General features: G+C 39.5%; 1 protein-coding gene across 7 annotated transcripts in view; it reads right to left on the bottom strand.

Moving 5' to 3' along the window:
- svila (supervillin a) overlaps nt 1–14,318 on the bottom strand; it is a 352,019-nt gene that overhangs the window by 119,899 nt on the left and 217,802 nt on the right. For 5 of the 7 annotated variants that reach the window (XM_043690576.1, XM_043690579.1, XM_043690578.1 and 2 more), the window contains 6 exons: nt 11,724–12,536; nt 11,179–11,349; nt 10,395–10,429; nt 9,830–9,894; nt 9,391–9,539; nt 2,250–2,345 (listed from right to left, as the gene is read on the bottom strand). In XM_043690576.1, the coding sequence (XP_043546511.1) occupies nt 2,250–2,345; nt 9,391–9,539; nt 9,830–9,894; nt 10,395–10,429; nt 11,179–11,349; nt 11,724–12,536 (1,329 nt within the window). The remainder of the gene's footprint in view (nt 1–2,249; nt 2,346–9,390; nt 9,540–9,829; nt 9,895–10,394; nt 10,430–11,178; nt 11,350–11,723; nt 12,537–14,318) is intronic. The other 2 variants (XM_043690582.1, XM_043690583.1) reach the window with 1 other exon arrangement.

Raw genomic sequence — 14,318 nt, 5'->3', positions numbered from 1 at the left:
TCATCCAAGTAGTTTTTACATACATATATACACATCCTGCAACAGTGTAATGTGGTGGATTTAAATTGGTAGCCCAAAGATACTCTAAAACGCTATAGTTTAAAACAAAAAGCAGATGGATGTACCAATGAGGAGTTGTGAAATACTCATTATATTTCATGCTTGCTGACAGTGAAAGGTAATAAACAAACTCATTATCCACACATTTTCTTCTTGGGGATTTTTATCTTAAAAATCTAGAGACGATGAGTCAGTACTGTTAATATTGGATTTAAACACACATTTCACGAGCCGGTCCTCAAATTCTCCCACTGTAACTACCATCTAGTAAATAACTAAACCTGGCACTAAAAATTAAACCACAAATGTATTAGGTTCCAAATATTACTTTCCCAAATGAAATATTTGCCTTAATGCCAACATATGAAAACCCAAACATAAGAAAGATTACTATTAATATTTAAAGTTGGCTTTACTAAAACTCCGAGGTAAAAACACTTTTGCCCGAAACGTCGATTTTGCCTGTCCTCGGATGCTGCCTGAATTGCTGTGCTCTTCCAGCACCACTGATCTAGAATTTACTAAAACTCCATTGAACCCATCTATAACCTGCTTAGCAAAAATAACCAGTGCTTATATAAGCCTGAAGTTGCTTATGTACTTCACAGGAACTTGTCATCAAGGCTCATGAAGAGATATTAGGGTAGGCGATCTAAAGCTTAGTCATAACGGCAGGCTTTAAGGAGAATTGAAAGGAAAGAAAGGATGGAAGAAACTAAAAGAGATCTATGGATGAAATTCCAGAGTTTAGGGCTTGGATAGCTGCAACAAAGTATTTTCCAGAAAATGAAATAAAAATATATTCCACAGTTTGCCTCAAAGAACTCGACCCAATGAATAAAGAAATTCGCACTACCTAATGTCCTCAAAATAGTCGTTATATTTCAATAAACTTATCAAGAAAAATTCCTTCTAATACTTGGATCAAATTGCAAAAATTAGATACTGCCGAACTGGCTTGGATTCCCCACCCCACCCCATTATTGCACATATCTACCCATTTCCTTTTCTCTCCTAAAGGCACAGCTCTATGCACAATGGCCCCTTGTGAAAGCCAAGATGCTCAGCTCCCAGTCAGGCTGTGTGATTGTGGAGAGTTTCACAACCGAGCCAGTCTTTCCAGTTACCATGCTATGGTTGTTGGATAATGATCAGGATCTTACAATATCTCTCCCATGTAACCCCTACCACCACGCTCTCTTCTTCTTGATTCAGGGACTGAGGCAATGATAATCCTCAACCAGGAATTGCATCAGTTACTTTTTGGCTTCATATCTTTCTGGGTCATGATGACAGTTGCTAGGCCATTAAGAAAAACTAATTTTAGTTAATTTGTAAAATTTGTCAGAGCACATTGTATGTTTTATTGTATAATACTATGGCATGCTAATACCAAGCTAGAAACCAATGTTGATAATAGTAATCTAGCTATAGAAATTTGTAAATTTATGATAATGTTGACTTCATTGTTGGATTTCAATGATTCTCACCATCCCAGGAAACATAATTCTCATTAATGCTATTAGGAGGCTACATTTATGATGAGACAGGTAGCTGAGTCAGGCAGGAGAAAACAAATAGTTGCCTCAAATGGTCCTTTTGTACCTTATGATGTTTGATTTAAAAGTGGCACTGGCAAAGTACAGGAAGAAGGGCATCTCTGTAATTTTTTAAGCAGAAACATTTCCTGGTGAATCAAGAAAGGAATGAGAACATTGTGTTTCGTTGGGAGAGAAACACAAAGAAAACGTACAAGTTCCTCATGCAGAAATTTTGAATTTCCAATCTATTCAGCTAAATCCTTCCATGCAGATGATCAGCAAAGATTGCACTGATTGGCAAAGTAGACTCAAAGAACTGTATGGTCTACTCCAGCTGCTATTTCTTATGCTTTTATATTAAATTAAAAATATTGTGTACAAATCCCATATTTACACACAAGTTAAAAAATGATATTAATTTTTGTTTAATTAAAACATTTTTAGTTCATACAAACGGATTTGGAGAAATTGACAAGTTTTCTAATGTGGGTTGTGTCATAATTTGGAACAAATCAGCAAATGTAAAAATGTTGTTAGATCAAAATGTACAGGGTTAACTTTGAAAAGAGCACAAGATAATGCTTTTAGAACCAAATGAGCATTAGTATATTAACTGACACAGCCATCCACATGCAAATTGCAAAATACCTGCTAGGTTTGGAATTTGAGTTTATTACAGTGAGGCTAGAGGTTCTTGCCATGACTGTCTGCACAGTCAGTGTGTGTGAGACAGGGGTGGGTTCACTAAAAACAGGGGAAGAAAGAACAAGACATGTTGGAAAGAAAACAATTAAGCAAAGAAGCAAACTTTCAAGGTTAAGCTTATAGGTAGGAAGACAAAAGATAGAAAAAATAGAAACAATTACTCATCTCAGTTGTCACCTACGATACCCTGAGCTAGGCTCTCTCAATAATATAATCATCATCTCCACATAACATGAACAGCCCCTCATGTTACCTCTGGGACAGAAAAGGGAAAACTATAATGTTGTTTGAGTTTTTTTCTCTTTCATGTGCACTACTTTTTTAACCTGCCTTTCATAGAACAAATATCTAACAGAAACTTAAATTCTAGAATTATCTTTAAAGGAAAGTGCACTTAGAACACAGGGCATTAAATCAAATGTGATCTTCATTCTACAGCAAATTATAATCACACCTAGGCCAATATGGACAGTTTGTACAAACTCCGAAACAAACGCCATTAGTATAATTCAAGAAGCCTCCGTGTCTATCCTTGATCTAATCCTTAAAGGACAGACTGCTATTAAAAGAACATTCAGCCATCTTTGCATGTTCAGATTAAGCAAGATGCAGAAGTACTGCAGCAAATACAAAACAGGTCTCCAAATAGAAAGTACTGCAAGTCTGAGGCTGTAGTTCAATCTTGTACTTCCATTCACAATTGGAATAATCACTGAAATTATTGGTGTAATAACTGGTGTTTGGTTATCTTGTAGAACAATAAGGAATGGGTACTACTTTCATTCACTCACATTATGTGGGTATTGCTGGTTGGGCCAGCAATTATTGTCCATCCCTAGTTGCCCTCAAGAAGGTGGTGGTGAGTTGCCTTTTTAAACTGCTGCAGTCTATATATTTCAGGCAACCTCTTAATATTGTTAGGATGTAAGATTTTGTCCTAATGACACTGAAGAAACAGTACCCTAGAGCTCATGTTTATAATGGGAAAAATGCAGATGCTGGAGATCAGAGCTGAAAAATGTGTTGCTGGAAAAGCGCAGCAGGTCAGGCAGCATCCAAGGAACAGGAGAATCGACATTTCGGGCATAAGCCCTTCTTCAGGAATGAGGAGGGTGTGCCAAGCAGGCTAAGATAAAAAGTAGGGAGGAGGGACTTGGGGGAGGGGCGTTGAGAATGCGATAGGTGGAAGGAGGTTAAGGTGAGGGTGATAGGCCGGAGAGGGGGTGGGGGTGGAGTTGTCAGGAAGAAGATTGCAGGTCAAGAAGGCGGTGCTGAGTCCGAGGGTTGGGACTGAGATAAGGTGGGGGGACGGGAAATGAGAAAGCTGGAGAAATCGGCATTCATCTCTTATGGTTGGAGAGTTCCTAGGCAGAAGGTGAGGTGCTCGTCCTCCAGGCGTCGTGTTGCCATGGTCTGGCGATGGAGGAGGCCAAGGACCTGCATGTCCTTGGCGGAGTGGGAGGGGAGTTAAAGTGTTCAGCCATGGGACGGTTCACCAACCAAGTCCCTCCTCCCTACCTTTTATCTTAGCCTGCTTGGCACACTTTCCTCATTCCTGAAGAAGGGCTCATGCCCGAAACGTCGATTCTCCTACTCCTTGGATGCTGCCTGACCTGCTGCGCTTTTCCAGCAACACATTTTTCAGTTCATGTTTATAGTGTAATGACAGTTGTGAAGAGAAAGGATTTCGTTGAGATATTAGATGGATGAGTGAGGACAGATTGCTTTTTAATGGGCGGTGATCTTAAAGTGTCTGAAAATGTCCTGACTATTAGAGAATCTTAGTTTTTAGAAGCATGAGCCATTAAACTTGCTCTATGTTTCTTATTAGGCTGGTAGCAGGAAGAAGGGGTTATAGTTGTGAAGAGAAATTTCAGATGTCGGTGCTTCTTCATTAAAGATGAGAAGGCCTCAACAAGAATATCACGGTTAATGTCACGTTTGTCACTGGTCAATGATTGGTCACCGAAGATAATACATTTATAATGGCAAAAGAATTACAAGGTAAATTGTGGAGTAAATTAGTAAGAAAAGGCAATTTAACTATGGGATTCTCCATCACAATTAAAATTAACTTGAAAAAAATTTAGATGCTTGAAAAAAAATTAGTGTTACAGGTTAATGAAGGAGAAGCAGAGTGGCATTAGTTTAAGTGTACATGTAAAGAAAAACGCTGGTGCAGAATTATGCTCCATTTCTGTGCTGTCGTGTTCACTGGTTCATTGGTAAGCTTCTCACTGTGTCTGTTCAGGACCACTCTGTCGGAAATGGGCACTGACCAATATAATTAGCTGGAGCCTAAAGCAAATAATCCCAGCTCCAGGGATGCCTGCAGTTTCTTTCAGTCAACAATGCCTTTGTGTAGCATGAACTGATTTGGTTCACAAAGTTGACTTCATTTTAGGCTTTTGTACATAGGTGTGAGATTTTGGAGCCAATTTGATCCAAAAGGGACCTTTGGCAGAATCTTCTGCTTCCTGAGATGCTGAACCAGGAGGCAATAATATGGAGGCAGCAAGGGTGCTTATGAGAGTGGGCTAGTGGCACATTCAGTGCCCACTGTCTATTTGCCTCCACTAGACTAGTTGACCTTCGGACTTCATTGTTAACTGAGGCCCTTAAGTTGCAAAGTAAGAGAGCACTTAACCATCTCACCACTGGGATTATTCAAGAAAAGCCAACATTAACACCTTGTCACATATCCAACAGGTCAACTACGTGGACAGCTGGTTTCATTGGAGATGGAAGGTCAAAGGCATACAGTGCCCCATTGTCTGCTGAGATCCAACCTCTGCCCTTTTTTCTGAGCCTCCTGCCGCTCTCTCCAATGACCTGCGGACCTCCACTCCCATAACCCACAAAATACTTCTTAGTCTACGGTTATCAGCAATCCTGGATCACCAGGAGTGCTCCTCCAAAAGTCATGTCTTAGTCTTTCACCATCTGGAGTCCTGAGTCCAGGTGAAGGCCCGCTGGTGGCTTCACCACTGCCTGATTGCCATTCAGTTTGGTAAGAACAGGTCTCTTACTGGACATCAACTGGCTAACAAGGCCGCCAAAGCCTCAGCATGACTCAACCCTGATGTCTTTCATATTTTCATTGCATTCCAAAGCAACATGGCTAATGTATGTCATTTGCTCACTGGGTTTGGGAATATCTGGGTGGGCCAGCAATTACAGCTTATCCCTAGTTGACCTTGAGAAGGCAGTGATAAGCTGCCACCAGTGCTGGTAGGAAGGCAGGTACCACAGAGGAATGGTGATATACTTCCAGGTCAGCATGATGTGGCTTAGAGGACAACTTGCAGATGGTGGCGTTCCACATGTAAGCTGGCCTTATTCTTCTCAGTGGTAACAGAAAGAATGAGCGGTGACATCATTGAACTAAATAAGATCCCAAGGAGATCTAACAGGGTGGATTCTAAAATGCTTCCCCCATTGCAAGACAGACTAGGACTGGCGTAGAGTTTGAGAGTTAGAGATTTTACTTTCAAGATAGCAATATGGAGACCTACTTTCATTCCAAGGGTTGATTGTGGAACTTCTTTCTCCAGAGAATAGTGAAAGCCTGGTCATTGAATTTGTTCAAGACCGTTAGATACTTGAATAGTCAAGACAGTCTAGGGTAATGGTGGGCTGGGACCCCGACAGGAAACTCTAGTCAGATCAGTCATCATTTCAATTAAAGGTGTAGCAGGTCTGAAGGCCAAATGGACCACTCTACTCCTAAATCCTATAGTCCAATGAAAGTGACATTTATGTCAGGCAAATGCACCAGGCAGTGACCATCTCCAACGAGAGTGAATCAAACCATTGTGCCTTGATATTCAATTGTATTACCATCACTGAATCACCCACTATCAATATGCTGTGGGTTACCATTGATCAGAAACTGAACTTGACTAGCCACGTCAATACTGTGGCTACAACAACAGAGTTGAAGCTCAAAATTCTGAGGCAGGTAATTCACCTCCCGACTCATCAAAGCCTGTCCAACATCTACAAGGCACAACTCAGGAGTGAGATGGAATACTGTCTATTTGCCTGCATCAGTGTAGTTCCAATAATGAAGCAGCTTGCTTGGTCGATACCCATCTGATAAAGTAAACAATCATAGTCTCCACTATTGATATACAGTGGCAGCTATGTGTGCTGTATACAAGATGCACTGCAGCAGCTCATTAAAGCTCCTTCAGAAGTCTCAAAGCCTGCTACCTCTACAACCTAGACAGACAATGCATATATATGACTGCACCATTGCCTACAGGATCTCCAAGCCACATAACATCCTGACTCAAAACTACGAGGAGAAAGTGAGGTCTGCAGATGCTGGAGATCAGAGCTGAAAATGTGTTGCTGGAAAAGCGCAGCAGGTCAGGCAGCATCCAGGGAACAGGAGAATCGACATTTCGGGCATAAGCCCTTCTTCCTGAAGAAGAGCTTATGCCCGAAACGTCGATTCTCCTGTTCCCTGGATGCTGCCTGACCTGCTGCGCTTTTCCAGCAACACATTTTCAGCGCTGACTCAAAACTACGTCATTTTTCCTTCAAATGTCATTGGATCAAAATCTGGGAACTTCCTAAGAGCATTGTGGGTGCACATTCAACTCATGGACTGCAGTGATTCAAAAAGGCAACTCCATCACTTTTTCAACAGCAAATAGAGATGTTGGGTTGGCCAACAACGCCATAACCCATGCAAAAATAAAACAAAACACAGCATCTAAAACATGCACGCACTGTTAGAGATGCAGTGTTTCTGTATCACTTGATTTTACACCGGTAGTTTTTATCTTTGTAGGTATCAAACTATGACCAAATGAATATGTAGGTTCTTGTAGTTGTTACCATGTAGCAAGTTATCTCCAGTCTGCATTTCTGAATCAGCCAAATGAATGATATCAGCCTCAAGGATAGTGAAAATAAATAGTTGGATTCTGCATATCAAGATGTTCAAGTTGAATTGCACATGCTGGGAAAGGCTTGTGGTCGAAATAATAGCACAATTTGCTGGAACACTAACATGCTCCAATGTGACTTATCCTGAGGGATATGTAGTGAGAGAGAAAAAAAACTAATTTTATTGTTTTTATGACTCTGTTGTCATCATTAGACTTTTCTTATTTCACTATTTATACATTTAACTACTGAGGTTAATCCACCCTTTCATTGGATCTTCCAAGGACAATAAAGGTATGTGTGATTTTTTTCCTTCAAAAATGGGATGTGCCTTTTCAGGTATTGTTGTTTTATTCCCCATGACTGTTCTCACAGATTAGATGAAAATGATGAGAAATTCATCTAAAGGTATGAACATTTCATTACTTTTATAGAAGAAAGAAAGGTAGGAAACAAGAAATTTTAAAACCTTCAATCTATTCTACCCTCTTTTCATATTGTTTGCATAACCGGTACCAAAGGTTAAAAAAAAATGAATAAAGTGGTAGTAACTTTGGGTCTATTTGTAACCTGCAGGTGTCAATTTAAAGAACTTAACTATTTACATCCATAATATTTGACCATGTTATAAGCACAAAACCATTGTCATGTCGCTTTCAGTTACATAATGATAAATAATGGAATAAAAATGAAACCTACATGAAGTACATTTACATTCGATCTCAAGATGAAATTATATTTCACACACCAGATGTTCAGCATTAAATCAATACCACCATCTTTTAAAATGGTAACTTTAAAAAATTGCATTAGACTCCTCTTCTGATCCATTCCCAAAATTATATTGAACATCTTTAACTACGTACCTCCAAAAAAAATCCACATCTATAAGTCAAACTAAACAATGATGCCTCCTTTCCTCCTATTTTCAATCTTTCTCACAGCACTGCTGCCAAAACACTTGTCAGCAGTTTAACATGATACACTATCCACTTTGCTCTTGTGATGCACTGGCAATTTCCCTACCTCTGAGCCAAGAGGCCTGGGTTCAAGTCCCACGGGCTCCAGAAGTGTGTCACAGCATCTCTGAACAGGTTGGAAAATGTCTACACTGTTCACTTTGCCTTCTCTCTGTCAATAGGTAGGCAAAGGAGGGGGAAAGTAGCCAGCCTCTAGTTCACATTTATCCAAAAGGAAGCCCAGTCATGAAACTTGTACCCTACTGTATGTCAGAGGACCAAGAAGAAACAATGCAAAGCAACATTGCATTTAATCATCCTGACATGAATAATATCCTCAAACCATTCCTCAGGAAGTTCAGCATTTAAACTAGACTTGTTTCTCAATTTGCCAGCAACAGAACTCTACTCCAAATAGCAACTTTCCTGAGAAAATAATGGGAAACCCACTGAATAATAGAATCACTACAGTATGGACAAAGGTCATCTGGCCCACAGAGTCCACATTGACCCTTCAAACAGCATCCTACCCTGACTCAGCCCCCCACCCCATCCCTGTAATTCCACATTTTCCATGGCCAATCTACTTAACCTGCACATCTTTGGACTGTAGGAGGAACTTTGAGCATCTAGCGGGAACCCAGGCAGATACAGGGAGAACATGTAAACTCTGCACAGGTAGTCACCCCAGACTGGATTCAAACCCATGTCCTGGCATTGTGAGGCAGCGGTGCTAACCACTGATCTATTGTACCACCAGCCATTGGATGCAACCACAACCACAAAAAAAATAGAATATTTGATCGTACAATCTGGCATGGAAAAAGAGAGCTATTGCCACCCACTATCATCAAGTCTCCTGTCTATACCACAAATCTAAATTCAAGCACTGGTCAATATTCCCTGAAAAGCAAAATCGTGTTGCCACACCCCATATCTTTGGATGCAGGCAGACAGTCAGCAGTCCAAGGTGAATATACTGATAGTGTTACAAGTGCCCAATTCATCAGTCCACAACTAGCCAATAAAGTGTTTTTCTCTTGGTTATGTCCTTAGCCATTGTCATGTCAGATAATAGGTACGTGAAATATATTCCACTATATAAAGGACATTTGAGCTGCTCAGGGCTGGATCCCAATCTTTAACCTTTTACCAAAGCATGAAAAAAGATGCCTGCATGCAGAAGTAAGATGACAAATTAAACACTTGTGTCTTTTCAAACGTACCTGGATGCGATAACTACTTCCTCTACTGTGATAGGTTGAGTACGGGAACGATCTTGGGTACGACGTAACCTTCGTTCCACTGCTAAATTTCTAGATCGAGATTTGGTTGCCATGGACGGATCCACTGCTTTTGTTGCTTTTTCCATTTCCTAACATGAAATGTTAAACAAAATTGCACAGTTATACATTTCACAATTTACCAAAAGAGCTAATAAATCTGATTAAGTGTGCTTTGAAGAAAGCCAAAAGGCCATTCTAAAACTAAGCTTATATAAAAAAAGGTGAGGGATTTCGATTTTAAAGGGGAGCTAAGAAATACAAAAAAAATTTGCATTACATCACAAATCAGACAGAAAACCAGATGTTACTGGAGCCTCAGATGAGATCAGAGTCATTTCTTCTCAGTACTATACATTACCAATAAAAACAAATTACATACACGGAAAAGTGACCTCTTTGCAGACACACTTAGTTTTGCTCGTTCATCCAACTTCTCTTCATCAACTGCAAGTAAAAAGTACAGTTAGTTTTGGTTAGAATTAGACGATAATGTATCATAAAGTTACTCAATGAAACAGAGAAAGAGAGGGAAAACAACCCCAATCCATTTTCACAACCATGCAATTACAACTCTAAACAAATGCACCCAGAACGATGGAGATTACGGGCTCGACCTTAGCCCAGAGGCAAATTAAATATAGAGGGACTGATGTTGGATTGGAAAACCAGGAAGAATGAGCTTCCTGATCATCCTGCAGTTTTTAGTTGCAGGAATCCCTTTCTGGCATAGGCACAATGGACCAACGGGCCATCAGACCATAAAACGAAGGAGCTGAAGTAGGATATTTAGATTATCAAAAACTGATCCACCAATCAATGAGATTATGGCTCATCTGATACTTCTCAACTCCATTTTCTTGCCTTTCCCCACCCTCTGGATTCGCTTCATTGTAGTAAACTTACATTCACTTGTGATACAAGTGAAAATAAGAATCTATACTTGCCTTCAGTAGTTTCCATATCCGTAATTGGCCCTGGCCTACAAAATAAAGATTAGCAAATTACTTTGATAAACATTGTACGCCTGAATTTGTCTTTAATCATCCACAAATACGTTAATGCAGAAAGCATGCCAGAAAATTACAAAATACCAATGAATAAGTTATTTTGGAATGGAATTAAAGTTAGGATTGGTTTCCACTACTTAATTTGTTATTTTGTATATTTAGAATTTACTGCTCTGATGCGATGTGGAGAATGATATAAAGCTGCATTGGTAAGCTCATAACGTTGGCACCTATAATAATTTAAATTCTTTGCTTTTGCTGAATCTCTTATAACCTTTAGTCCAAATATAATTTCTGCTGCGTTTTTGATTGCTTTTATACCTACATACTACTGGCCAAAACAATATTTCGAGGAAAGTAGATACTTAACAATGGGTTGAAAACTACTCTATTTTCATCATACATTCGAAGTGCACAAAATCCTAACAGAAACAAAAGTAAAAATGTTCTCTTATGGGACACTGATCAAGTAATACAAAGTTTGTACACTCAACCCAATACTGTTCATCTCTTCCAGTTGTCGTCAATTATAGATATTGAAAACATAGAGTAAAGTCAATGCTAAGGCTAGAGTTACATGCTTCCTTGCCATTACCTTCATAAGTGAAAGTAACTGCCTGGGATTCTAGCAGAAATTTGCCCGAGGTTTTCAAGCTACATGAATTTAAATTCATCGGGCACTACAAAAAATATTAACATTTATATCCAGATACCAGCCTACCTAGCTGTTTCTTGTCGCTCTGCTGTAGTTATAGGCTGTGTTCTAAACCTCTCAGAGGTCTTCCTATCCTCACCAAAGGCAATGTAACGTCTCGGCCTACGATGGGCCTTCTCCATTTCAGCAGGGGTGGCCAAGTCAAGGCCTGATGTCACTAAGGCAACATTAGCTTCACTTTATGCACAGAAAAGGAAATGCATGGGAGAGAAAGACAGAGCAAAAAGAGCAAGTGAGGGAAAGGAAAGAAAGGAAAATAACAGAAAATTATAAGAACCCCAGAGAAATAGTTCCACAACAGATTACATCACACGGCATGCTTATATCATGCATGGTAGTTAACAAACTTAGCAACTACACAGCATCATAACTTGCACAGGCCAGCAACAAGCAAATTACAATATTAAAGATTTCACATGACTACTTTTCACAAAGTAATGGCTGCAAGCTAAAGCTCAAGTGTGTCTTGCAAGTTCAATTTCTAAATTGTTATCAGTGCAAACACACAATAGTTGAGCAAAAAAAGAGTCGGCATTCAAAGTACCACCTACAGGTCCCAGTTTCTGCTGGCATTGGCTGTCTCCAGGTAAGCTCTTCGAAGTTTGGCAACAGATACCCTTGTGTCCACTGCATCAGTATCGCCACTGAATACATCTGTACTGATGCCCTGACGTTCTTCACTGTTTGAGACTTCCGGGTTATCTGGTTTTGAACATTTTAGTTTAGATTTTTCAAGAGATGCTTCTTTGACTAGGTCTTTTCCTCTTCTAGCATCTGCACGAGAGTGTACCCCAAGTTTTTTCTGAATATCTAAGGCGCTCTCCCTCCGCTGATTAATATCCATAGGTTTGTACCAGTCAATTGCAGATGTCCCCAGGAGATGTGATTTTTCACCTTCCCTGCATATAACATTCATGTCAGAGACAGTTTCTTCAAGATTCTTCTCTTGCTTTCGAACCTGAGAAGGTAAAACTGCTTTACGGCTTTTCAGCCAGTTCCTAGTGCTGCCAGGCTCATTCAGTTTTGATTCAATACTGTAAACACATCTTCTTCCAAACTCTTTCTCATTTATCTCTTCAGCTTTTGTTGAAAGGCTAGCATAGCCTGGTACACAATTACCAACGACGCTGCTTTTATACTCTTTTGTCATTGTGTTGGCACTGTCCACAGTATCAGTGGACTGAACAAAGACGGGTTGGTGGATTGCACTGGGCTTACTAACTGTATTAGCAGTTGGAGATTCTGACAGGAGGGAGATACAAGGAATTGCTGTCTGTTGCGGTCTTCTATGAGTGATGTCTTTGACTATTTCAGGGGTGCTCCGAATTCCTTCATCTTTCATCATTCTTTCTCTAACTTTTACTCTTGAGAGAAAAGGAGGAAACCACTCATTTATCATGAAAAGAACAGTCACTTTTGTTTATATCTGATGTCGCCCCAAATAGTAGAGAGACTCCAGCACACCTTAAGAATAACTAATGAACAGGGAAAACTGAGCAGTTTCTTTTAAGCAACAAAAAGGAGCAAGCACACTTTCTATTATACATTAGTTGGTGTAAAATGGTGTACAGGAGACAAATGCAAAGATACCATCTTAGTTATAGATTCCTGGTAACACTAGATATACTGCACTCACTCACGAAACAAGTAATTGTTATCCTTATGTGGAAAAGTGGGTACATCTAAGTACTTTCAAAACCTTTTGGGAAAAGAATGCAGTATAAGTTACAAAATTGATCTTTTGTTGGCTCACATTTCTACTTGAAACAAAATCCTTCACTGCCAGCTGTTTGATTAAACAAAAGAATTTCAACTTTTTAGCTTCAAACGTACAGGTATTCCTTATTCACTCAAATGGAACTTAGATCAGATCAACCACATATTTCAGCAGACATTTGGGATGGGGGAGGGGGAGCTGGACCAGCATTCACAGTATATTATAATTCTATCCCTCCAGTTTTACATTCATGTCATTTTCAGAGCTTTAAGAGTTGTTAGTGGTTCTTAAAGCCTTCTTTCATCCCCTTCCAAAAGAAAAAAAAGGATAACTTCAGAAAGACATGCTTTCTTTATGCTTTTGGGCACTCAGCCTTTATTTGCCCACATTTACTGCTCATTTTTCTAGTATTACCAGCAGTGCATTCAACACAAGAAAAGTTCAGAACCTCAAAACGTAATTTACTTCTATTTCCAAAGCTTTCCTTGATCCCTGCATTTAATATGTATCAATTATCAATATTTGCTTTCTAATAATTCCATTAGAGAAACTCTCTTTTTCAGACTCAATTCAAGATTACAAAAAGCTAAAACATGACTATTGTGAATATTCAACAATGAAATAAAGTCTACAAGTCCCAAACTTTTGTTTGAGAAGTGAACAGAGAGGAAATGGTTGACATCTGTTTAATTCTGAAGTTGGCAAGCCAGCAACCATTTAGTGCCTCACTGTACCCTTATGTCATGTTTACAGCACACATTTTGAAAATCCTTACTGGTACTGAACATTCTTCAAGATCTTCAATTATTTATGTGGATAGGTTATTCTAGTTGTAAAATTCTGTACAATTTTGGTCAAGATTTAAAGAATGAACCATAGAATCTTTGAAATGTTTACTCATTAGTAGGCAGTGAGAACAGAGAATTGTGAACCTTTATGTCACTCACTTTAGGAAGGATGGATATTTTTATTCAACCTGTTCAGTCATGTTATTTCTGGAGCAGTGGCACTTGAACCCAGGCCTTCTGGTTCAGAAGCAGGGGCACAACCAATGCACCACAAGAGTCTCCTTCGGATATGTATGTTTTGTTAGGTAGGACCAGCTAAGCTGCACACACAGTACTGCAAGCATGGTCTCACCAAGGCTCTATATGATTGCATTTCTGCTTCAAAATGCAAATCCTTTTGTAAAAAACAGTTGCCTTTTTGATTGATTGCTGGACCTGCATGTTAACTTTCAAAGCTTCATAAACAAGGGCACTGAAGTCTCTGTGAAGATCAACACTTTCCAGTCTTTCACCATTGAAGACTCAATACTCAAAGGACTGAATCTTTGTTGGTTTGGTTAATGTCAGTTGGCCAGAGCTTTTGGGAGAGTTTTTCACTGCGTGTCCTGGCAAGTTTACCAAGCTCATCTCATTAACTACCT

This window comes from Chiloscyllium plagiosum, chromosome 5, assembly GCF_004010195.1.
Source record: "Chiloscyllium plagiosum isolate BGI_BamShark_2017 chromosome 5, ASM401019v2, whole genome shotgun sequence".
In the NCBI taxonomy this organism is placed as follows: Eukaryota; Metazoa; Chordata; class Chondrichthyes; order Orectolobiformes; family Hemiscylliidae; genus Chiloscyllium; species Chiloscyllium plagiosum.
This window is presented reverse-complemented; position numbering and strand designations above follow the sequence as displayed.